General features: G+C 34.1%; 1 protein-coding gene across 3 annotated transcripts; it reads left to right on the top strand.

The window, feature by feature from the left end:
• The first annotated feature begins 511 nt into the window (after positions 1 to 511).
• Positions 512 to 16,317, top strand: LOC104593346 (isocitrate dehydrogenase [NAD] regulatory subunit 3, mitochondrial-like). Of its 3 annotated transcripts, none has more exons than XM_088891350.1 (7): positions 512 to 749; positions 934 to 1,005; positions 1,392 to 1,427; positions 2,599 to 3,201; positions 5,664 to 5,903; positions 15,130 to 15,208; positions 15,708 to 16,317. In XM_088891350.1, the coding sequence occupies exons 4-7, from the start codon at positions 2,653 to 2,655 to the stop codon at positions 15,980 to 15,982; spliced, it is 1,143 nt and encodes a 380-aa protein (XP_088747476.1). In that variant the 5' UTR covers positions 512 to 749; positions 934 to 1,005; positions 1,392 to 1,427; positions 2,599 to 2,652; the 3' UTR covers positions 15,983 to 16,317. The 3 variants fall into 3 exon arrangements, with proteins under 3 accessions (XP_088747476.1, XP_088747477.1, XP_010251406.1); XM_088891351.1 differs by having other exon boundaries at positions 531 to 749; positions 1,392 to 1,446; XM_010253104.3 differs by lacking the exon at positions 1,392 to 1,427 and having other exon boundaries at positions 531 to 749.
• Positions 16,318 to 26,926: the final 10,609 nt, after the last annotated feature.

Here is a 26,926-nt window from a genome sequence, read left to right as displayed (position 1 = left end):
ATGACAAAACAAATCATGATTTATAACCATAATAGTTTGAAAAAAGTTTTAGTACCAACTGCCAACCTAACGCAACCCCCCCCCCTAACCTTATTGAAACTTGAACCTAGCTCCTTAGTAAGAACACAACCATTGAAACCAATTTTACTGACATACAATATAATAAAATTTTAAGTATATATAATCATATATATTTAAATTGAATCAACCCGGATCATATTGAACCGGATAGGGGTGGTTCCTTATTCGATCCAATTACACAGACTGAATTTGGATTCGAGTTCGGACTACCCATACCACTTGCCTTCCTACCCACTTGCTGAAAAAACTAGGTTGGTCATTGATGGGCTCAATCTAGCCCAAATGTGAAGAAGGAACAGGGAACCAATTTTCTCAATATACCACCCACCTGCTGGCCCAGCCCATTCTCATATTTTTCCTATTTTATTTTACTAAATTAAAAAAAAAAAAAAACAGTTAAAATTAAGGCTAAAAGCATTAAGCAGTTAGCAGGGAGGGACGGAAGTTTCATCAAACCAGCGGTGATGAATAAGCTTCCCTTTTGGAGACCAAACAAACACTCACAGTACATTGTAACTGTCTCACTCATTCTACTATGGTAGGAGCCGATGCAGCTTATCAGGAATGCTATTATTCTAACCCCTGCTCTGCCCACAGGCAACAGCCCAACTCAAGATCGGAATTCAGAGCTCTCTCTTCTGCGTCATTTTCTTCCGAGCCGTTGAAAGGTGATCATCAATCTTCAATCTTTTATTCACAAGTTCTTATTAATTGAATGCATTTTTCTTTTGAGGTTTCGGAATCGATTCGATCGGACTCATTAATTTAAAACTTTTCCGGATTTTTAATTCATTTGTTTATAGCATCCCTTTTTTTGTCAAGTTGATTCTTCATGCATCGTTCTTCTTACAGGAAAGGGTTCATCGAAATGGAAAGTGCACAACTTCCGCTTTGGTTCTTTGGTTGAATCGTCGAAGTCTGAAAGTGAGATTAATTGGACGTTTTCATTTTCATTTTTGTTCTCTTCTTCTTGTTCTTCTCTTTTTGTTCTGCTTCGGTTTCGTTATATTATTACTCTCTCTCTCTCTCTCTCTCTGATTGAAAACTAGATCCAATGGGAAACGGTAATCCACTTATCTAAAGTTCGTTAACAGAATATTTGAAAGGTTAAAGGCGGGTCTAGATTGTGCTCTTATTGATTTCCATCTATTTTTCTTAGTTGTGTTGGGAAATATGGTGCTGACTTTGAAAGTGTATGCTAAGATGAATCTGAGAATTTATACAGTGGATTGTTTCAAATTTGTCGTTAAATATTGATAATTAGATATAGAATTTTTTATTAGGATCTGGCTTTACTTGCTTTCTTGCAGGACCAGTGAGGTTTTGGATTAGCAGGAAGCCTATCGGTAATGACCTTTCTGAAATGTATTATTCTATGGCATGCTTGATCTTTGTTGTTAAGTGTTAGTTTAATGGTTAACATAGATCTCTTTTATTTCAACGGGAAGGTTGTGTGGGCAGCTGGGTGCCTTGCAGACAGTCCAATGCCTATTTCTTCCTCTAAGTTGTGGCATTCACTAATTAGCAACAAAGAGAAACAAGTATGAAATGCAAGATATAACATCACAGGCTCAGTTTTACCTCTTTTCCAGAAAGTGAAGCAGGCATTATCCAGAATCAAAGGAAAAAGGGAAAAAGTTGAAAAGAATACACAAGTTAATAAACCATGGAGTTAGGAAATCTATTTCTCTTAAACTAGAACATAACTATAATAGGAACCCTAGAATAATATGGATTTTGTTGCAACACCTGCTTTTTGGGTTCTCAAATTCTAGTTTTCAGTATTCCCTGGACATAGGGGTGTCCATGGTTCGGTTATAAACTAAACCAGTACCACTGGTTTTTCCATTTCTCCAAACCGAAACCGAACCGGTACCACCAGTTAACCGGTCTGTCGGTTTCGGTTTTTGACCGGTTCGGTTCTTCAGTTTTTGTTTATTTATATTTATAATATATATTATATAAATATATGTATAATATTATATTATAAATAATAAATGATATATAATATATTATAAATATTATAAAATATATAATATATTTATAAATAGATTATTATAAATATAATATATGTATATATTTATATATATAATGAATATATATATATATATATTTATATATAATATATAGAAAATATGTGACATATATTAAAAATATATATAAAATATACATATAAATATATATACCAATCGGTTCAGTTAACCGCCGGTTTTTTGTAGGTTAAGTGAAAACCGAACCGGTCCTTCAGTTTTTCAAAAATACCAAACCGAAACCGAACCAATCGGTTTGGTTAACCACATTTTCTGGTTCAGTTTTCTCAGCTTGGTTTGGTTTTTCGGTTTTTCATGGACACCCCTACCTGGACGTAGAACTCATAGATTTTCTGCACAAAGAAAGCTCCATGGTTTCATTAGATGTTGGATAGATAATATACAGTTAAATTCATGGTAGTTGGTGCTGGTAGAACTTAAATTTCTTTTCAATGCATTGAGGGATTTCTCAACTTTTTTTCTCTAGATCTTACTTCACTATTTAGAGTGGAACTAGAGACTTAATCATAGAAGAACTTCCATGGCGAGACGAACAATACCAATTCTGAAGCAACTCCTTCAAAAGTCATCAGCCTCCACTCCATCCAACCCTATGGTTCTAGGGCTTGGGTTACGTTTTGAGCCAAAAAGGCCTGTAACCTACATGCCCCGACCTGGTGATGGAACTCCTAGAGCTGTGACATTAATTCCAGGTGATGGAATTGGTCCTCTTGTCACAAATGCAGTTGAGCAGGTCATGGAGGCAATGCATGCACCAGTATATTTTGAAAAATATGAAGTTTATGGCAATATGAAAGAAGTTCCTGAAGAGGTGCTCAGTTCAATCAAGAAAAATAAGGTCTGCTTGAAAGGAGGTTTGGCCACTCCAGTTGGAGGAGGTGTCAGCTCATTGAATGTTCAATTGAGAAGGGAACTTGATATCTATGCATCACTTGTACATTGTTTCAATCTGCCTGGACTTCCAACAAGGCATGAGAATGTCAATATTGTTGTGATTCGGGAGAATACAGAAGGGGAATATTCGGGGCTTGAGCATGAGGTAGTTCCTGGTGTAGTTGAGAGCCTCAAGGTATTCCTTTTGATCCATTTCTGCTTCTCTTTTATCCTCTCTTGTTAACCCTCTGCTCAATGCATCTGCTGCTAGTTCTTCAATAAAGGTACTTGCAATGTATTCAGAGTTCATGTAAATTGAACTTTTAAGGTTTTCTATGGATTTAGTTGCTGAATTTTAAGGAGATTTCCACAAGGAAAATAAGGTTTTATAGTTTCTTATGTTTTTCTTTGTTAAATTGATTTATTATTTTGTCTCTCTCAATCATTTTGAACATGTGAATTTCGTTAGACCAAGGAGCATGATGTAAAGAAATTCAAACTGTTTACCAAAAAAAAAGAAATTCAAAACTTGCCTCATAAGATTTCAATCTCACAATTTACACGACATTTATTTAACTTTGTCATTCATGGACATTGGAGGAATCTAATTCAATTGGTATAGCTTGTTTTTCTCTTTCAATCTACCTGGTAAATTCATGTATCATAGAATTGACATTCACTCAGGGACCATTTGACAACAGCTTAAGTGTCTAAACTGAATGACTTTTTGCTTTGTCCTTTAGTAGATAAAACAGTCATACAATAAATTATTTAAGGGTGTATTAATTAACCTAACTTTCCATTCAACCATTAAGGATATCACAACCTATTTAATGGCTCATTCGTTAAAGACAAGGCAATAAGTCATTCCACTCAGCCACTTCGGTCTTGTAAAAAAGCCCCGAATTTCACCAAACAAAAGCAAATGAAAAATGCAACATAGAAAACTTCATTAATTTAGTGTCATATCTTATTCAGAAAATTTGGTCCAAATCTCCATGAAATTCTTTAAAGGGTAAGGGTGCAAAGCAAGTTATGCATATTAAGAACTGAAAGAGAAAAGAACCAGGACTTGGCCAATCTTACTTCCTTACTAAGTTAAATTATTCTTGTACTAAAGAAGAAAGGATTTGGCCTATCTTTATCAACTAGTTCAGAATGCACAATTTTCTAATTAATTTTCTCATTTCCATGTTATCTGATAAACGAATTGTGTCCCTATACTTTAATTTTCTCATTTCCCTGCCTAGAAATTTTACTTTCATTCTAGTTCACATGAAAGTCCAAATGCATCTTATAACTAGGTCCACCCCCACTTAATGCCATATACAGGGCAACTGCATGGAACAAAGAAATACCACATCCACAAAATAATGTAGTGGCTATGAGGATTGAGATGGATGGGTAGCAACAATAGATAGTGTACTTCGCAGCCAATCTCATATAATTGGGATAAAGCTTTTTGAGTGAGAACTAATCAGCAGAATTCAATAAATGTGTCTTTTTGTTTTGTATTAATCTTGTTATAGAGGGTAGTAGTTGCTAGGGGAATTTCATATGTACATGCACACATGCAATGCAGGGATTTGGAAGAGAAAAACTAATAGGATTTATAGAGGGAGAGGGATCATTGTAATAATGCATAATGTATTTTCTGCACCTGATTGTGTGGAAAATCCCCGGGTAGGTCATAGCCCAGATTCTAGCATGTCCATCTCAACCATTCTTTCCCAATCATAAGAGAATAAAAGCTTGCTAGATTTATCAATAATGCATATTTGAAGGCCAGAGTCATCATCTGCTCATGGGAGAGAAAGGAAAGAACAAGAGCCTTGTCTGCAAGTTTATAGTCCAGTCTTAAAGAATAAATGAATGGAACTTAGCATCCAATTTGAAATGCTCCCTCTGGCAGATTCTTAGATGAACCAATGGCCTTGTTGACTCTTTACCAAGGGAAGGGTGACAAGGGTTGATCTGGTTGGAGGAATCAGGCTCAGGGGTGAACTTGTAAAACTCTGATGCAGTATATGAGTTTTTGTCTGTCTGTCTTAGATGAACCAATGGCCTTGTTGACTTTTTACCAAGGGAAGGGTGACAAGGGTTGATCTGGTTGGAGGAATCAGGCTTAGGGGTGAACTTGTAAAACTCTGATGCAGTATATGAGTTTTTGTCTGTCCCTCTGGCAGATTCTTAGATGAACCAATGGCCTTGTTAACTCTTTACCAAGGGAAGGGTGACAAGGGTTGATCTGGTTGGAGGAATCAGGCTTAGGGGTGAACTTGTAAAACTTTGATGCAGTATATGAGTTTTTGTCTGTCTGTCTTTGGCTTTTGTATTGGTTATCATCCTTTCTAATTTTTGGAATATTTTTCTTTTATTCACTATATTAATAAAATCTCTATATATTGTTGCTAATAAAAAGGAAGAAAAATCACAATTTCTCCATTTGGTGGCTGCCTTGTATGTTTTCCTCTGATTCTTTTAATTGCTAGTTTGCATATTTAGAGTCTCTCCCTCTATGGGTATTGAATTTTCAACTGGTACTTGTATGGAATTCTAATCCTCCTTTAGTGTTTGGTTATTATCAGGCTTGTTATCTTAGATGGTTTTCTTATAAGTGCTTGTAATTGTATTGCATTTATTCAATCCCTTTTCTAGGTGATTACAAAGTTCTGTTCAGAGCGGATTGCAGAATATGCTTTTGAGCATGCTTACCTAAACAACAGGAAGAAAGTAACAGCTGTGCATAAAGCCAACATTATGAAGGTTGCAGATGGTCTATTTTTAGAATCTTGCCGTGAAGTTGCAACAAGATATCCTGGAATAATGTACAATGAAATTATTGTGGACAACTGCTGCATGCAACTTGTTTCAAAGCCTGAGCAATTTGATGTCATGGTATGTGAATTCCATCCTTTTGCTACTATTAAACAGTTTTTGGGTCCTATGTTTACTTTCTTGATGAGTCTTCAAGTTTCAATTGTGTTAATGAATTCCATCTTTTATTTATATTTTAAGCTAGAGTTACACTTTTTTTATGACTAGAACTAAATCATTTCTATAATTAGCTGCTGTTTGAATCTAGATTTTTTTAGAGAAAAAAAATTGAAACAATCATCATATGGTTGTTAGTAATTAGAAAATTGTAGTCAAGTTTGCCAATTACAAACAGAAAGGCTATCACCCAATGTTGATCCCAGTTATCCGGGGTCTTGTGAGGGGTAGACTGGGTAAGTTCTAAACTTTGGCATTTTTCTGCACAAAGTGGCCGCCCTCAAACTCAAAGCCGTATTCTCACGCTTGCCAGCCCAAGATTTTACCATTACACCAAGTACTGGCCTCTAAGTTTGCCAATTAATTACAATTACAAGTTTAGTAGATGTAATTTTACTTAATTTTATTTTTAAATATATAAAAATTAAATAAAATTAGGAAACATTGACAAAAAAGCGCATGCAAATATGATTATTATAGCAGCCACATGGACAACTACCTTATTTGGTTTTGTGTGCTGGTACATGTCCAGGAGTTAATGATCCAAATCTTGCTACATGCATTATCTAAGATGAGTGTACCAACAGTTTTTTATACAGAAGATTATATATTGAACAGTAAATAGGCAATTTATAAGCAAAATATTATCTAATAAATTAGATTCATTGAAATATTTACTGTAGTAGATGGAACATTTGTAAGAAAAGAATACAATAATGAACTTGTGAGTTTACAATTACAAACTCAAAATGTAACATTAATCACAAGATCAAAAGGAGTTTGGATATTGCACACATAAATTTCAATTTTTTATTTGCAGCAAGTTGGAAAAATATCAGTAATACAACTTGTATTGACACTTGGCACAGGTCCAATTAGTTGGTATTATAAACCTAATCTGCACTAGAATTCTGATAGAATTAGGATTGAAGAGATATTAGAGAGAATAGAAGAAGTAGAAGAAGAAGAGAGAAGAATAGAGAAGGAGAAAATTCTGGTTCAAACTAGAGAACACAATCCTCTCTAGTCGGCCAGATTTAATTTATATATTTCTATCCATAAGAACAAAAGACTCCTTTGCCCCTACTTAAGTATGGGACACATCAACTAACAGAACATTACACATCAGCTTTAAAACATAACTATAAAGACTAAAATACCCCTACACAGTCGACACCAACACTCCCCCTCAAGTTGGTGAGTATATATATCATATAGTCCCAACTTATTACATATGTAATCCACTCAACCCTTTGGTGAACAGATCTGCCCATTGATTTCCTATGTTGACATATGCAGCATTTATTACTCCACTCAACACCTTCTCTCTCACAAAGTGACAGTCAACTTCTATATGCTTTGTTCTCTCATGAAACACCAAATTAGAAGAGATGTGGACTGCAGTTTGGTTGTCACAATAGAGCTTCATTGGAGTGTCAATCAAATATCCCATCTCCTGTAGAAGATTTCTCAGCCACACTAATTCACAAGTGGTATGTGTCATACCTATATATTCTACTTCTACACTGCTTCTTGCCACAACTATCTGTTTCTTACTTTTCCATGTCACCAGATTACCCCCAAGGAAAGTACAATAACCTGTAGTGGATCTTCTGTTAGATATAGAACTAGCCCAATCAACATTAATATATCCCTCTATTTCAAATTTTCCTTCACTTTTATATATCAAGCCACGACCAGGAGCTCCCTTCAAATACCTTACAATCCTTCGAACTACATCCCAATGTGGAACCCGAGGTTTCTACATGAACTGACTCACCACACTAACTGCATATGAAATATATAGTCGGGTAATGGTTAGGTAGTGTAGTTTACCCACCAACCGCCTGTACCTTCCAAGATCTTCAAACTCTTATCCCATATCACTGCTAAGCTTAGTATTTGATTCCATAGGTGTTTCAGCTAGTTTGGCACCTAATAATCATGCTTCTTCCAACAAATCAAGAACATATTTACTCTAACACAAATTAATACCATGCTTAAACCTTGCTACTTCTATCCCTAAGAAGTATTTTAGTTTACCAAGGTCCTTTGTTTGAAAGTGTTCCTACAGAAAGATCTTCAACCTATCAATTCCTAGTTTATCACTCCTAATAATGACAATATCATCTACATATACCACCAATAAGATCTTTCCAGCCTACGAGTCATAACTGAAGACTGAGTGATCAACCTGACACTGTTTCATACCAAACTTCTTTACCACTTCACTGAACCTACCAAACCACGCACGAGGAGACTGTTTAAGTCCATAAATGGCCTTCTTTTGTCTGCACACCTTACCATCCTCCCCCTTAGCAACAAACCCCGACGGTTGCTCCATATAAACTTCCTCTAGTAGATCACCATGTAAGAAAGCATTCTTGATGTCAAGCTGAAAAAGAGGCCAATCATACATAGCAGCTAGAGATATCACAGCACGAACTGAACCAATTTTAGCAACAGGAGAGAATGTCTCTGTGTAGTCAGTAACATAAGTTTGAGAATACCCTTTGGCAACCAGTCTAGCTTTTAACTGCTCTACACTACCATCAAGAAAATACTTACAGTGTATACCCACTTACAACCGACAGCCTGCTTAGCAGGAGGAAGTGTGGTGAGATCCCATGTATGATTATGAGTTAAGGCAGAGAGTTCTTCTTCCATTGCATGGTGCCACCCTGGAGAGGCAAGGGCTTCCTAGACATCCGTAAAAACAGTAATACAAGATAACAGGGAGATAAACTAGCGATGGGAAGAAGAAAGGTGAGTGACAGAAACATAATTAGAAATAGGATGAAGAGTGCAACTGTGTTTACCTTTCCGCAAGGCAATCAGAAGATCAAGATAAAAAACTAGGGTTGGAGCTGGTGTGGGAACAACTACCGGATCTGTCGACGGTGATGGAGCTAGAGGAGGAGACAGTACATGCTGTCGATGTGTATACACTTGACAAATAGGTGGTCGTTCAACAAGAAGTGGCACTGGAGGCAAAGATTTGGTCATAGCCGGAATAAGTGGAATGGGGTCGCAACAAGAACTGGAAGAGGAGGAGATGGTGAGGAAGAAGAAACATCACCTGACCCCGAGAAAAACGAAGTGGACTCAAAGAAAGTAACATCAGCGCACACAAAGGAACGTCAGGAGCTAGGGTTATAACACTTACCCTTTCTGGGTTCGTGAATAGCCAAGGAAGATACACTTAGTGGATCGTACATCTAACTTGTCCCTTCCCGGTCCTAGATTATGAACAAAACAGACACACCCAAAAACCCGATGAGTAGGGGGAAACAGAGACAATGTAGGAAACAAAGTGGTGAAGGGAGAATGACCTTCAAGGATGGGCGTAGGCATCTAGTTAATCAAAAAGCAAGATGTAAGCACAGCATCACTCCAAAAAGGTTTGGGAACATTCATATGGTGCATAAGGGATTGAGCAGTTTCCAAAAGGTGATGGTTCTTTCTCTCAGCTACCACATTTTGTTATGAGGTGTAGGTACATGAAGTCTAATGGATAATGCCATATTGTTCCAAATACTCCTGAAATAGTGTATAAAAGTATTCACGGCCATTATCGGAATGGAGAATTTTAATGTGCACATCAAATTGGTTGTGAATTTCAGCATAAAATTTTTGAAAAATGGAAAACAATTCACTCCTTTCTTTCATTAGGTAAAGCCACATCATCCTTGAATAATCATCAACAAAAATAACAAAGTATTTATAACCATTGTATGACATTATTTTATTTGGACCCCAAACATCTAAATGAACTAAAGAAAAATGACTCAACATACGATTATCAACCCTAGGACTAAAGGGAACATGGTGATGTTTCCCCAACTGACATGACTCACAATCCAAAACAGAAAGATGACTCAACAACGGAACAAGAGACTTCAAAACTTTAAGTGATGGATGACCAAATCGACAATGCCACTGAAGAGGAGAAAAAGATGTATGAAGAGCTGTTGACGCACTACCACCACCATCAAGATAATACAGTCCACCAGCTTCATGCCCTCTACCAATCTTCATCCCCGTCTTGAGATCCTGAAAAACACAAGAAGGGTAAAAAGTGATAGAGTAATTAAGGGACTTGGTTAACTTACTAACAGACATAAGGTAAAAAGGAAACTTCGGAACATACAAAACTAAGGATAAAGATAAAGGGTTCCATACTATTCCATAACCAGGTTATAATCTGTGCATCCTCTTGTTCCCAATCACCATACTCATGAGACTCAGTAGAGGGTTTTTCTTCCCATTATATGCTTCACTTTCTTCTTAGCTTTAAGAGAAAGACTTCTACAGATTTTGCCCAAGGCACATAGCTTTCCCCATTCAACTTGATAGAAGTCATCTGAACATTCAGGTAGTCGGTGGGAACCATCACACTAGTTTTGTTTTCTCTGTTATCTCCCATATTTGAAAAAAAAAATTCCTTTCTTATTCACCTCTCACCACACTGCACTCAGCACCACTTGCCACTAAATTCTTCACTCTCCACACCACAACCCTACTTACAAGACTACCTGAATTCTCACCACACTACTTGGAACTCACTAACCATTCGATCCACATTGAAATCTGCACAAACCCACTTACCTAATCACCAAATAGTCAATCTGCACTCGACACTTCATTGCATCACTCAAACCAGCCCTCTTCTCACTATTAATTAGGGGGGTTTCCTACAAATCACTACAAACACCCACAAATTTGCTGACCGGAGTAGGAATGGCAATGGGGCGGGGCAGGGTGGGGCAGGGACGAGGACGGGGAGCCTCTCCCCATCCCCATCCCCGTCCCCACTAACGGGGATAAGGTTATCCCCATCCCCATCCCCACGGGGATCCTCATCCTCGCGGGGATCCCCATTCCCTGTGATTTTTTATCATGTAAACCATTTTGTTTTTGTTTTTGTTTTTGCTTTTGTTTTTGTTTTTGTTTCTGTTTCTGTTTCTGTTTCTTTTTTGTTTTTGTTTTTGTTTTGTTTTCGTTTTGTTTTTGTTTTTGTTTTTGTTTTTTGTTTTTGTTTTTGTTTTTGTTTTTGTTTTTGTTTTTGTTTTTGTTTTTGTTTTTGTTTTTGTTTTTGTTTTTGTTTTTGTTTTTGTTTTTGTTTTTGTTTTTGTTTTTGTTTTTGTTTTTGTTTTTGTTTTTATTTAAAAAAATAAAATTAAAATAATTAAAATTTACAATCCTATTAGAAAATATCCAACCATATTTTTAAAAATATTAATATATAGATGTATGTGTACATATATACATATATATTAGTGGGGATCCCACAGGGCGGGGATCGGGGTCCCCGCCCCGTCCCTGCTAACAAGGATGAAAATTTCCCCATGATTATCCCCGTGGGGGGAAAATCATCCCCATCCCGCCCCATTCGGGGTGGATCCCCACAGGGATCGAGGAAAAGGGGAAAATTGCCATCCTTAGACCAAAGGCATAGGAACCTCCAAGGGAAGAGGGCAAACACTCCTTTTCAGCCCCTTTCCCTATCTTCAACTGATGATGAATAAAAGTTAAAAATCCCTAGGCTGAATGCGAAAAAACCAAAATTCTTGGCAGATTCGATTTTGTCAACCTGGTTCTAATACCATATTATAAACCTAATCTGCACTAGAATTCTGTTAGAATTAGGGTTGAAGAGATATTAGAGAGAATAGAAGAAGAAGAAGAAGAAGAAGAAGAGAGAAGAATAGAGAAGGAGAAAATTCTGGTTCGAACTAGAGAACACAATCCTCTCTAGGCAACTAGATTTAATTTATATATTTCTATGCATAAGAACAAAAGACTCATTTGCTCCTACTTAAGTATGGGACACATCAACTAACAAAACATTACACATCACCTTTAAACATAACTATAAAGACTAAAATACCCCTACACAGTCGACACTAACAGTTGGTATGTACCCAAACTATCAAAACATGGAACAGTATAAATAGTAACTTCCAACATGCCGCATAATAGAATTAGTGATGTATCATATCATCATGGTTACTTCAACATAAAATGGAGGAAATGAAAATGACAAATATTAATAAATTCTATATGTTCTTTCCTAAAAATGGCTTATAATTTTATTTGGATTTTACATACAGCTATCTATTATTTATAGTAATAGTTACTAATCATTTCTTCTGCACTTGGTTTTAAAACTTTGAGATATATTTTGGAAAAGCAGTCTATCAAAAAATATCCTCAACAAGAACTGCTAGAAACTAGTTGCAACCCCACTAAGACCCTTGAATACCAAAGGCCCCATTATACATCACCACAACCTGAGATTATTTGAGCCAGGATGTGAAATTGATAATGAATCGCAAAATGAGTGAAAATAGAACAACTGATCCAGTTTTGATGCTGGTTGACGCAGCTCAAGTATGACATAGGAAAACAGAAGAAATTTGTTCAAAGAAGAAATGGAAAAAAAGAAAATTGAATAGAACTTTATTAATATAAGGTGGATTACAAAGAGACAACAAGGTTGGGGACTCACTTACTAAGAGAGGTCTCTCTCCACTCTCAAAAGAAAGCTCTAAGCTTCACAAGACCAAAAAAAAAAAACTTGATGCCTCTAGATTGAGATTACAAGGATTTATGTAGAGAACAAAATTAGTTATTGGAGCATTAAATGAAAAACTAGCAATTAGTGCTTTTAATGAAAAACTAGCTGTTAGAAACCCACTAACCAAAATGGCTATTTGAAGCCTATTAGTGAGTTTAAATTAAAGCCTACTTATCTTATTCTTTGAAAATGATTTGATACTTCTCAAAGCATAATTTTAAACTGCATCAACAACTCCTTGATTGTAAGCAAAAATGTTTAGGATGGATATGTTACAATTTCCATGAGCACTTGGTGCACACAGAAATAAGGGACTGATGGTAAAAAATGGAAGTAAATTATGCAGGAAACTGAGATGGAGGACTAGGAAGGATTAACAATGGAAAAGTGTTATGATATTTTATATAATTATAAAATTTTTGGTTATTGATTGAGAGAGAGAGAGAGAGAGTAAGAAAAGAAGAGATGAATATAAGAAGGGAGGAAGAGAGAAAGAAAATCAAGAGAATTTGTTAGGCCAATGGGAAAAAGATTCATTCGATCCCTCACATTTGGCTGCTTTACATAGACTTCTTGACATATTTCAAATTACTTTTTTACCCCTAATTAAGTATGAGTCACATCACTAAGCATGCGACAGAATGGAACAGTTACAAAACTAAAGACAGACATAAATGCCCCCATTGACTTTCCACTTAACATTTCCCCTCAAGCTAGAAAATATATATCATTCATTCCTAATTTGTTACATATATATTCCACTCTTAGACTTTTTAGTAAAAAACTCTTTCCATTGATTTTCTTACCTCACATGAGTAGTACTCGTCACTCCACTAAGAACCTTCTCCCTTACAAAATGACAACCAACCTCTATATGTTTGGTTCTCTCATGACCGATTAAATGAAATATGGACTAGCAGTTTCGTTATCATAGTATACCTTCATAGGGCTAGTTACTATATATTCAAGCTCTACAATAAGATGATTTAGTCACACCAGGTCACATGTAAGGACTAGATTCCACCCAATAAATGTGCAGTAACCTTTGTGGATATCCACATTATGGCTCCCTTTAAATAGCTTAAACTATTGATTAGTGCATCTCAATGTGGAAACCAAGGACTCTGCATAAAATGGTTTACAATATTGACTGCAAATGAGATGTCTAGTTGTGTGATGGTTAAATGGTTTGGTTTGTCATCCAGTTTTCTATACTTTCTTCAATCATCAAATGGTTCACCTATACCAGCACTCAGCTTGGTACTAAAATCCATTAGAGATTCAGCTAGTTTTGTTCCCAATTGTTTAATTTCCTCGAGTAGATTAAGAACACACTTCCTCTAGCATATATTGATGCCATGTCATGATGTTGTTACTTCAATCCCTAAGACTGCATGAGAATTGATATACCATCTGAAATTTGGCTTTGATACCAAGTTGTTGATCAGTCCTCAGTAGGGTATAAATCAAATAAATTTGATTAAATAATCTGAAATTGACTATCAGGTGAGAGAGAAGAGAGAAGAGAAGACTTGGAGAAAAGAGCGTGGGGATCAGTGTGAGATCCCATTATCTTTTATAGCTAATATAACAATGGAGAAAACTACATTCCTGCCCCTTAGTAAGGACTTAGGAGGCACCACTAACAATGATTAATAAAAATAAAGGAAGGACAATGGGTCACTAACTATAGGCCCATAACTAAAACCAACTAAAACAAAAACCAAAGAAATAATACTAAGAGCAGAAGTATAAACTGAATAGAATAAAAATCACTTTCCCACAGCACTAAAGGTGATTACAACCTATAGGGGTGACCCACTGTGAGGAGTTTATAGGTGGTATGGCACAAAAGATGAAATTTGTTGAAATTGAATAGAATATTTAGATCAATTTCAGTCTTTCACCAGTGTTAAGTGAATGCTATTATTTTTGTTTCAGGAGTGGGATGGAATTACAAGCTGCAGGTTTTATGCTTTTATGATGCAAAATCTTCAATCTTTTTGCACTGAATGCTTAGTGAAAATATTGAGTGGACAGGATATAATGTTCGTCCCTGACATCTGTAGTCTTGGAAGGGGTGGACTGGATACAATTCTAACCTTTCAGCATTTTCTTGCATGAAGACCACTGACCACTCTCAGACTCAAACATGCATTCCCACTCTTGTCATTCTGAGGTTTTACCATTGCACCAAGAAATTATAAGCAAATTAGCAAAATAGGGAATAAATTTAAGGAAGCATAGGTTTAAAAGTTTCTTTAGAGGCTGAAGTTACTTTATGAAGTTGAGATTCTTGTGTTATTTCATTGGTGTGATGTAGTTTCAAGGGCCTGCGAATATTGAATATTACTAATTACATAAGAAAAAGTTTTCTTTATGGGCACACATGCTATATGGTTACTGGTTAGTGAGCATTCCAAGTCATTAGCTAGAAATGGTTTCCATTGATTTTCCTTTTGGTCTCCCATTTGCAATAGTTGTGCCTCACTCATATGACATGTACATTTTGACCAACTCTTCACATGCAGATTCATTTATATTTTGCAGGTGACACCTAATCTTTATGGCAATCTAGTGGCAAATACAGCAGCTGGTATTGCTGGAGGCACTGGTTTCATGCCAGGAGGTACCTACCATCTTCTCAATTTTCTCTTGTTTCTTTCATTTATACCAACAGTGTAAGATAAAGTGTTTGACTTCTAAGAAATTAACTCACCCTCTTGGCAAGCTAAGCAAAGTTTTTAAAGAAGTTATCTCTATTGTATTCATCAAGTGTTTGGTCATGTTTAAAGTACTTTTCTTGTCAATATTAAAAAGATTTAAGTAATGACATTTTTGTTTAGCTTGCAACTTTATTGATGTGATACCTATGCTGACAAAATATAGTAAGAATCAAAGTGGTCTACTTGGTTTCTATTTATTAGAAAATCTGAGTCCACAACTTATGATTTGTTTGAACATGGGAATGCCTTAAGGAATCGCAATGTTTGTGTTTTAATATGCATGCCTTCACTTATAGGTGGCCTTTATGTTTCTTTTCTTTTCTTAAGTTGCCTGTGAATTCCTCCATCACAAAAATAAAAATAAAAAAAGAATGACAGATACATGGATCTTGGATTTTGCAGGCAATGTTGGGGCTGATCATGCCATTTTTGAGCAAGGTGCTTCAGCCGGCAATGTAGGAAACCCTAAATTGTTGGAACAGAAGAAGGCAAACCCAATAGCTCTGCTTCTCTCATCTTCCATGATGCTGAGGCATCTCCAATTTCCGTCATTTGCTGATCGATTGGAGACTGCTGTGAAACGTGTAATTTCAGATGGCAAGTACCTCACAAAAGATTTTGGAGGAGACAGTACCACTCAAGAGGTCGTTGATGCAGTAATTGCTGCACTGGACTGAAAATTTTCCATACTTGGTCCTTTCTCTTCCTAAAGACCATCTTTTGGGTCAGATTCTACATCATTATTGAGATTTCCAAATTTGATGGCATGATAATCTTTGCCATCTTTTCACTTTTTTTTTCTTTTGTTTTTTCCCAAAACAATCTAAAGAAGTCCTTATAAACCATAGCAAGTAGAGTGCTCAAATAAAAGCCCACAACAGGAAAGTAGATACAATTTTCCTTCTAGAACTTGCATGAATTTTGCACTATCTTCCTTCATTTGAAAGAATGCAATGCACTTCAACTTCTTTTAACTTCTGAAATTAAATTTGAGATGTTCAAAGTTTTTAAACTTTGTTGGGTGTTTAGTTGTGCAATAAATTTGAAATATTTGATGCAAGTTTACTAAACATGAATCTAACACGTCAGTTTTCTGCTGCCACTCCAAAGGCATCTTAGAAACCGTCTCTAAGATGGACAAAGAAGGGGTTCAAAAATTATCTTAGGGCACCAAGAATCACCCAAGGATCAATTATCTTTTGTCCGAAGGGAAAATTCAAAACTATGATTTTGCCACAAGGAACAGTGAAATTTCAAAAAAAAAATGTTAAAGAGAAAAAGAAAGAAGGGATAATCAACAATCCCCATGTGGATGCCTAGAATCACCCTGGGTTAGGTTATATTAAAGGATTAAAGTATTGATACGATATTCTTGATACAAAATGTATCGTATCCGTATACATGATCATGGATACAGGATATGCCACGACTGGCCACGTATCTCATGAGTCGTGCATATGGGCATGATCCGCCTCTATATGGGTCATATCACATTGTATCGATGGATATGATTCAATATGAATGCATATGGAAGTGTATCCATGCCTAGTTTGACAAAACTGTAAACTAACTACTCTTGGATTGTTTTTCATCTTTAATAAAAATTAAAAACTGAAATAAATAATTTAACATTTTTTTTTCAAAAAATAATAAAAAATAAAAATTATATATTTCATCTAACTTAAATGATTTATATATTTTATTCTACACATAATTATATGTTAAAAATGAAAATATAATTATTATTTAAAAAAATAGAGTTATTATATAAAAATACTAAGGACAAATTTCTTAAACTCTATCCCTACTATTTCAATATTGTCTTATATAAAAATACTAAAATGTTCGTTTGCCCTAGCTACGTTCTCTCCGGCAACCATCAATAGCCAACTGCAGGAATATCTCCGTTCTCTCAGGCAATAACAACTCCTACTTCGACGAACAGAGGAAAAACCACTTTCTTGGTCAAGTGAAATTGTACGGAAGCCCTACTGTTGAGGAGTAGGAAGAGGGAACGCCGCCGCCTAAGGAGGAGAAGGTTCTGCCAGATATTAGTTTCCTCCCCTCTCTATGCCGAAGAACGGCATCTATGATGGGTGATACTGATAGCAAGCAGTCATCGTCACCGTCAACTTTTCAGATTACACATCTAGTTCTGAAACCAGTCGATGAGGACACAAAATGGTAGAGTTTTTAGTTTTGGGGTTTGTATTCCAGTCTAAGACCACACCTTCGGCAGGTTTTTCAGTATCAGAGCAGCATGACTGTACCTTTAATAGGAAGAAAGGAGAAGAAGAAGAAAAAGAAGGTGAGTGGAAAGAAGAGCAGTGGTGACGATGTGCTCTCAGACTGAAAGGGGAGGTGAGATCGATGGGGCGAAGAAGAATAAGAAGAAGAGAGGGAAGAAGAGAGATAGGGGAATACAGAGAGAGAAAAGAGAAAATGAGTGGCAACGATGGGAGGTGAGATCGATGGGGGGAGACTGAAACAAGGGAGGTGAGATCAATGGGGGGAAGAAGAATAAGAAGAAGAGCATGAAGAAGAGAGAGAGAGAGACACCGGCCTCCTCTAGCATGGAAACAGTGTCCATCTTGTGCCTCTAGGTACTAAACCGATTGTCTTCATCTTCTTTGAAGATAAAAGTGCAACTCGTTTAATGATGCGACTGGCAAGTGAGTGACAGAGGGGCCGGCGGTGGAGGAGGTATGACCGTGAGATGGAGGAGCTATGACCGTGAGATAAAGACTCCCTTAGTTTTTCCTTGAAATCTACTGTTGCAATGAGAAAAACACTTTTCATCTTCTCTGACCTCAAGATACACGAAAAACACTGTTCATTCGCTGACAATTGGCATCAGAAAGCTCTTGTAATAAGATCCGAACTTAAACAAACCGGAATGGAGAAAAACCGCTTCGTGGATAAAAGAGAAACGAACAAATCTTAATCCGCATACAGGAGATCAGCTTCAGAGCCTCGTCTGCTATTTACGGTGAACGAAAGCTGAAGTTGGGCAGAAGAAAAAACTCTCTAATAAAACATTAATTCATTCAAGCAGCTGCAGCATTTGCGTTGTGCGAAGCGGGCCGGGAAGACCGAGATTTGTACGCCAATCCATATTGCTTATGGATCGGAAACCCTTAGATAGAAGTAGAGTTTTATTGCTCCTTGGATCTTGTTAGTGTGGTGAGAAGGGTCCCCGAAGCAAACAGAGCAGATTTCGTTTACGTTAGGCAAATAGAAAACAGGTTTGGAAATTGGAAGTTTGTATGCACGGAGAAGTGGCTCGGATCTGACGAAGCTGAGGTTCGGAATTATGGCTGAAGGAAGAAGGAGCCTATTTTCTTGTTGGGTTTGACCTCTAAAGAGAAATCGGGGGAGAGAGAGTGAGGGAGACGAGGCTCTGAAGCTTGAATGAATTAATGTTTTATTAGAGTTTTTTCTTCTCTGCTCCTGTAAGCGGATTAAGATTTGTTCGTTTCTCTTTATCCACAAAGCGGTTTTTCTCCATTCCGGTTTGTTCAAGAAACTGAGCTTTAGTGTTTGGATCTTATTCCAGGAGCTTTTTTATGCCAATTGTCTTTCGTGCATGGTGAGGTCAGTGGATGAACAGTGTTTTTCGTGCATCCTGAACACAAAGGAAGATGAACAGTGTTATCCTGATTGTCCTCGTGGCAAGGGTAGTATGGGAATTAAAAAATATTGTAATGGCAGATTTCAACGAAAAGGTAATCCAAGGGGGTCTTTGTCGCAAAACAAAGTACAGGGGGTCTTTGTTATAAACCCCATAGCTAACAGTAAGGGTAGGGTCAGTCAATTGTCAAAAACAATAGGAGTACTTTAAGATAATACTGAAACAATAGGGGTAGAGTTAATTAATTTTCTAAACCTTAAGGGTAATTTAAGAAATTTGCCCAAATACTAAATAAAAGAATTTTCCTAACAAAATTAATGGAAAACATAAAATTATAATTATAAAAACTGAAATGAATAATTTAAGTTTTAATTTTGGCAATAAAATTTAATAAAAACTAAAAATTATAAATCATTTATTTTATCTACCTTAAATGATTTACATGTTTTATTTTACAATTGTATGTAAAATAAAAATATATATATATATATATATGTTAAAAATTAGAACATATTTATTATTTAAAAAAGAGATTATTTATATAAAAATACTAAATTAATAAATATTTCCAAAAATTAATAAAAAATTGAAATAAAACGTTAATTATTATATGATGTTTGAATGTTCTAGAGTTCTGGTATTGTTGATTGCAATGTTTTTCTTCATATAATCTATTGAAGTATGTATTTCTCATGTGTTTATATATTATTCATAGACAATTCAGGTTTTGATTTAGTATTATTAATGTATTTATGTGATTTGTATGCATTTTCTTAGTGTATCCAAGTGTTTTTATATCTTTCATTCGTATCCATACATTTCTAAAGCGTATCCGTATCTATATATCCATCATAGCATACACTTTTCCACACTCACTTTTATGGACATGTTGTTTCTTGACCACCCAATACTCTGCTCGATACAACATAGCTGGCCTTATAATTATTTTATGAAAATTTCCTTTTAGTTAGGGGTAGGGGAGACCTAGGGGGCCACCTCTATGGATCAAACGATGAACCTATTAGTGTTCTATTGATTCTTAAATCTCTTTCATTTAATGTTTTTATGTAACTAATTAATTGGAGGAATTAAATAGTGATTTTGTTAGATCTTTTTTTTTTATTTTTTTATTATCAATTTGTCACTATATGCAAATTAAAATTGATTCAATATATTAGAACTTGGAAAACTAAAAGAACAAAAAAAGATTTACATTTAATGTACAAGTGTACAAGTATACAATTTTAAATTTCTTTTGTTATTTTTATGTTTTCTTCTTTTCCTTTGTTTATGATTGTCTTTTTTATTATTTTCCTTTTAGTGAATAAGTCTCGTGTGTTCGACAAAAGTCTGAAATGGGACCATGCCCAAATGCATGCCATGCCATGCCATGCCCTTTCCAGCATGTACATGCACCTCCTGCCCATTGCCTAATCCGCCCACCTGGCACGTTGTGCATTCCCCCTACCTTGCCACCTAGTGCCAACTTGCCCTGACACTATATTAGGGGTGAACATTTCAGCCTGGCTTGCACAAGCCTAGCCCCAAAATTCCAGGCTTGGACCTAAGTTTTGTATTTATTTCCAATCCCCAACCCAACATATATTTAAACATATGTATTTTATATATACTGCATACACTAGGAATGACCCCGTATTAAGTACGGGACCATTAATCTGAATTATTTCAATTTTGTAAATTATTTATATTATACATTTAGGTTAGGCTTTTTATTTGATTTAAGAGACTTATCATGTTTTATCTAGAGAATGACCCCATACTAAGGGGCAACTACAATATCATTTAATTTGAAATTTACTATTTAACTATAAAAAACTAAATTAGAAAAATTAACATGGGTCTTATATCTTTGTAATTGACAATCTATTCTAACCTACTTTGTTGGAAAATCACTATTAATTTATGTTTTTTTAATATGATTTAAGAGATTAAATTAGGTATTTTTGATTAATTTATTTTTAAAAGATAAATTAGGTTATGCTTCCAAAAAGTTAAATCTAGTTTGCAATTAATAAACTATTTCATCTCTAAAAGATTGAAATTCATACCATTTGTATTAATTGTTTAGTCATTTTTATTTTTAACCATTTAATATTTTGAATATTTTTAAGTTAAATTATTTTTTTAATCATTACTTTTGAAATTGTTGTGTTTGAATAAAATCCAGTTATTATCATAACATTTGAAGTGGCCACTTTTTAGGGATTATGATGCTAAGTGTGAATTTTAAGAAGTGGAGTTATCACTTTTTTGTGAGTTGATAGATTTTTTTAATAGAGAGAGTTTAACCTCTTCTAAGATTATATCTATTGAAATTTTACAATGCCATGTGTCTGAAGGGTGGGGGTTGTTGCCTGAAGACCTTCCTTTACTATATATATATATATGCATTACTTTATGATAAATTATTAAATTATATATTTTATATAAATATTATAATATGACACTTATATTAGGGCTGACAATTTTTTCCATCCTCGTTAGGTACTTGTCTTCCCGATTCATTGGGTCGGGGATGGAGATTGCCTTAGTAGGGTGGGGACGAGGATAGGGAGTGAAGTCCTTGCCACGCCTTGACCTCGATTATATATTAAATATTTTTACATTAAATTTATATTATATTATATTATATATTATGTATGTTATGTATATATATACATATATATATATATATGTATGTATATCATAATATATTTAAAATGTTATTCATATTTTAGAATTTTCCTTTTATTTAAGAAAATCTATTTCCCAAAAAAACTATTAATTAAAAGATTTTGAGAATTTGGGTCCTTGTGGGGAACCTGCCTCCGTTGGGGATGGGGAATATGGTCCCTGCCCTAAACCCGTCCCATTGCAATTCCTACTTATAATATATATTACATATATTATGTATAAAATAAATTTGTATGCATATTACATATGATTTAATATAAGATATTATATATATGTAAATAACCCTTATCATGAGTGCAAAGCCCAATTCAGCCGAAACCCATTTTTTAGAAAAGTAAAAATATATAAAACATCACGTGAAAAAATTAAATAAAAATATTAGCATTTTGCTATTTAGAATCATGTATTAGATTTTATTTTAATTGTTAGCATTTTTTAGTATGAAAATTAGGACGGATGTTCAAGAAATCATATTAGCTTTTGGCCCCCCCTAAGAAAAAATCATGGCTCTGCCCCTGCTTTTAGTCTAAGTGGTATTTGTCTTTCATATAAATCAGGTGGTCCCCTCCATTTTGTCCATCCTACTCTAATTCTTTGGGTGACACCCTCCTCAATCTCTCCCTTATCATGAATTATTGAACCAAGGTACCAAAAAACGGTTACATTGAGTTATCTCTTGGTCTCTAATTCTAATGTATCTCAATTTACATTGCAACCAGTACTAGATTTACATGTCATATATTTTGTTTTAGTCCTACTTATTTTAAAACCTTTTATTTCTAAGGCATCTACCCATAATCTTAGTTTTGCATTTAATCCTTCATTAGTTTTGTTAATTCAAATGGTGTCATATGCAAACAGTAACATGCACCTTGGAGCTTCCTCTTGAATACATTTAGTCAATTAATCTATGATTAGTGAAAATAGATCAGGGCTACACGTTGAACCTTAATGAAGACCCAACATAACTGTAAAATTTGATTTCTCTCCCACTAGTGTTCTAATATTGGTTGTTTCCCTCTCATATATATCCTTATTTATTATTTTGAACCCATTTCTTTCCTAAGTTTCACCATATTATCTCTATAAAAACTCTATCATATGCCTTTTCTAGATCAATTAACACTATATATAAGGAGCTTTCTTCTTCTCTCTAACTTTTCTATCAATAGTCTTAAAAGAAACATAAGTTTCATAATTGATTTCCTTGGCATAAGACAAATTCATTCTATGACACATTTGTTTCAAGTCATAATCATTGTTCAACTATTAATTCTCTCCCAAAGTTTCATAATGTGGTCATGAGTTTAATCCCCCAATAGTTTTTACAATTGTTCTTAAATATAGGCACCATACTACTCTGTCTTGATTATATTTTCTTTTCATCCATTGTTTTATTAAATATTTTAATTTGCCATAACAAGCCTACTTCTCTCATATCTTTTTACCATTCTATTGAAATCCCATCGGGTTCCATTGGAATCACATTGGGGCTTGGAAGTCATCTTGGTTTTTCAAGGTTTGGCTTAGGCATGTTGAGGGAGGATTTTTTTTTTTTGGCTTTATGGAGTGAATTTTTTAGGTTTGTCTTGAGGTTTCGTTTAAGAGTTTTAAAGCTAATTTGTGGGGTTTTATTTGGGGTATTCAAGGTGAGTCTTCCTATGACAAAAATGATTACATTTCAAGAGTTTTTTTTGGCTTTCATGGCTAGAAGGTTAAATGGAGGTATCTTAAGAGTTTTTGTGGAGGATTTGGCTAGACAAAGGGTAAGCTAAGATTAACTGTTTGGGATAGAATCATAGGAGACAGGGTGGTCAAAATTGGGAAAAAGTAAAAACAGAAATAAATACACAAATCTTGTATTAGCATTTAGAAAACACTAGTAATTAAGCACCTGTGTTGCACATATGAATATTTTCTCATATTAAATACTTTAATTTTAGATATATCATAGTTAGGATAGAAATTGAAAATAAATAAAAGTGACAATATGGTTAAATACTTGTACTAAATGTGCACCTATATAAATTTTAAATTACAATAAAAATTATTATCATTACTATTATTGTTGTTGTTGTTGTTGTGACCCACCATTTAAATAAGAAAATAGCTTTGCTTTCGGATCAATTTTAAATCATATATTTCATCGACATTATATACATATATTTTACTTATCACACTTAATTTTTATTTGACATAAATAATATATAATTTTTTATATATTCTTTTGATTATTTGTACTATTTTATTATTTTAAATATTTATTATTTAACTATTATATCATCAATTAATCCATTTGACCCAAACCACTAACCCATGACCCAAAAAGAAAAATAGTTTAATTTCTACGTTGATAGTAAATTTTGTATTACATTTCCATTATTGATAAAATTATATCTTATGTATAATATTTATTTTTGTTCAATATAATGAATGTATAATATTATATATGTATCCAATATTTTATTTTTTATAAATATATAACATTATATCTTATGCATAATATTTATTTTTGTGATTCTTTGTATTTTCTATTTTTAAAATTTTTATTATTTGACTATGACATCATTTCATTTTTAGGTTGATTTTAATTTTGGCATTCCATTTTCATCTTTTACAAAAATACTTCTTACATTTCATACTTATTTTGTTTAGTATAATGAAAATAAAATATTAATGACATGCCCGGTTCTTTTTATTTTTTTGTATTATATATTTTATTTATTTTAAATTTTTATTATTTAATTATGACATTATTTATTAATAGATTTGACCCCAGATGGTTGAATTGCTTACCCACCACCAAGAGGGAAGAAAATGATTTTTTTTTTTTCAAAATATTTATTTTTATATTATTAAAATTAATGTTGTGGATTTAATTAATACAATTTAATGATGAGAAAAATATATCTTAAATATAGGATTTAATAAGAGAATATACCTTAAATATGAGATTTAATGAGAGATAATAGAAAAATAGTTTTACTTCCAATTGGTTTTAAATTTTACATTTCATTTCCATCCTCAATAAAATCATTTTTTATTTATCATCAATGTTTTCAACTTGTTGTTGACCTGGCTTATTGAACCGTTCAAACTGTCATTCGACATTAATTCTAGGTTTGGTTCTATTGAAACTCCTCATTTTGGTTAAAAACCATCTAACTTGGGCAATTCAACCATTGGCCTGTTCGATCTAGTAACCAAGTCACAAGTTGCACACTTAATTATGTGCAAACTTTTGGAATCCATAACTTTGCACTCTGATGTCCAATTGGTTTTTTTTTTTTGAATAACTTTCAAGATCTATATGTTCCAAGGGCATTATGCGCATTGCCTTGCTATTTATGTGAAAAAAAACCCTTTTTTGGCCTCAAATTGCAATTTTTAATATTTTTTATAAATACAAAATTTAAAACGGAATTAAAAAACATAAATAAATGTAACATAATACATTTATTATATATAATATATGTAAAACATAACTATGATATATGTAAAATATAATTTTACTATTTATTGATAAAATATATATTTTTACATACACACATAGTGTTGACATAGAGCAGTTTGACTCATTTGACCTTGATAGTTGAACCGGTGACCTGTGACCTGAAAGCAAAAGTGGGTCGGTTTTTAAAACATTGTTTATCATACTTATTATTATTAAATATGACAAACATATGATGTTAAAAAATGTACCCATTTTTTTAATTTCTATATTTTTTGTATTTTATATATTTTTGAATTTTATTATTTAATTGTGGCAACATGGATTGGCCCATTTGACCGAAATGGTTTAATTTCTTACCCCCACCTAGATGAAAACACTATTTTTTCAGGTAGATTTTAAAAGTATAAGTTTTTATGTTATTGAAATTATTAATTTATTATATATGTATTTAATTATACAATTTAATGATGAGAAGAAATAAAGAAGTCTTAAATATATGATTTAGTGAAGGTGAATGCAAATTAATACCTTAAATGTTGGATTTAATGAGATATAATTGAATGCATTGAATATCTTAAAATTAAGTCTTTTCAATTCATCTAATATCAATAACTAATTACCCTATTTGCACTACAAGAAAATAAATTTCTAGTGGCAGTTTTTGACCTGGCTATTTGGCGATTGCCACTAGAAAGATAGATTTTTAGTGGCAGTTGATTAAAACTGCTGCTAGAGGCCAAACGACTGTCGCTAAAATATTCCTCCTACCCTCTCTCTCTCTCTCTCTCACACACACACACACTCAGTCGCCCTCTCTCGCTCTCAGTCATCCCTCTCTCACTCTCTCTTGCTCAGTCGTCTCTCTCTCTCGCACTCGCACTCCCTCTAATTGCTATCTCTCTCACACACTGTTGTACATCAGCAATTCTCTCTATCTCTTGCAGTTTCTCTCTTAGACACATCCCCAAATTTGATTCACAAGTAAATATCTCTCTTTCCTTGTCTCTTTTTCTGTATTTGTTAGGGTTTCTTCATTATTGCCACCACTTATGCTCTGTCTTCTTTGATAAATGCTACTCTGTTAGTGTAACTACCGAGGAACTCTAAAGGACAATTCGATTTGCCAAGGAGGTACTAAAGTTCTCTCTTGCTGTCTCATTCGCATTCCTCTGTTTTTTTTTTTTTTGTTCATATATTTTGAATGAAAATTATACTAACTGTTATTTTGTTCCTAATTAGCCAATTATGTTTGTGTCTAAGTCTTCTATGTATGGCTGCAAGTAGGATTGTTTGATAGGAAAATTTTCAACTGTATCAGGTTTTGATTAGGATTTGTGCTCATTGAAATTTTAACAAATTCTCAATCCAATCTTGCCCAAATTATCCCTTTGTTTTTTTTTTTTTGGTTTTATAGATAAAATAATTATATTAGACTAAATGTAAAGACAAGTTACACTCTTGTCTTTTAAGAGGGTGTTTGATGCATCTTTTTCATACGTCTTTGGGTCTGTGAAGAACTTGAAAGAGAAAAATGGTCCTTTTCTATTTGATATTTTATAGACCAAAAAACTCGAAGATATATAAGCGAAAAAAATATCAAAACAGCTAAAAATCAGAAAGCTTCAAATGAAACCTTTTCATCTATTTTTAACAGCCTAGTAGGCGAAGATGCTTACTGCAGACATGGAAAAGACCACAAAAGCTTATGATTTGTCAAAAGTTTCATTTGTTTTGTTTAGAAATACCCTAGAAGGCTTGTTTTGGCTAGGTCATTAGTTGAGCCCCAAGTGGAATTATTGTATTCCTCTCCCCACCCTGTTCATGAAACAAACTTCAGTTCAA

This window comes from Nelumbo nucifera, chromosome 7, assembly GCF_055504915.1.
Source record: "Nelumbo nucifera cultivar China Antique chromosome 7, China Antique-T2T, whole genome shotgun sequence".
Classification (NCBI taxonomy): domain Eukaryota; kingdom Viridiplantae; phylum Streptophyta; class Magnoliopsida; order Proteales; family Nelumbonaceae; genus Nelumbo; species Nelumbo nucifera.
The sequence above is the reverse complement of the archived record's forward strand: the minus strand, read 5'-3'. Positions and strand labels throughout refer to the sequence as shown.

What these genes read in the sequence shown, in the direction of transcription:
- LOC104593346 (XM_088891350.1), top strand. Translation starts at nt 2,653, where the DNA reads ATGGCGAGACGAACAATACCAATTCTGAAGCAACTCCTTCAAAAGTCA. An exon ending in CTGAGCAATTTGATGTCATG is followed by an intron (nt 5,904 to 15,129) that starts GTATGTGAATTC and finishes TATATTTTGCAG; the next exon opens with GTGACACCTAATCTTTATGG. An exon ending in CACTGGTTTCATGCCAGGAG is followed by an intron (nt 15,209 to 15,707) that starts GTACCTACCATC and finishes TGGATTTTGCAG; the next exon opens with GCAATGTTGGGGCTGATCAT.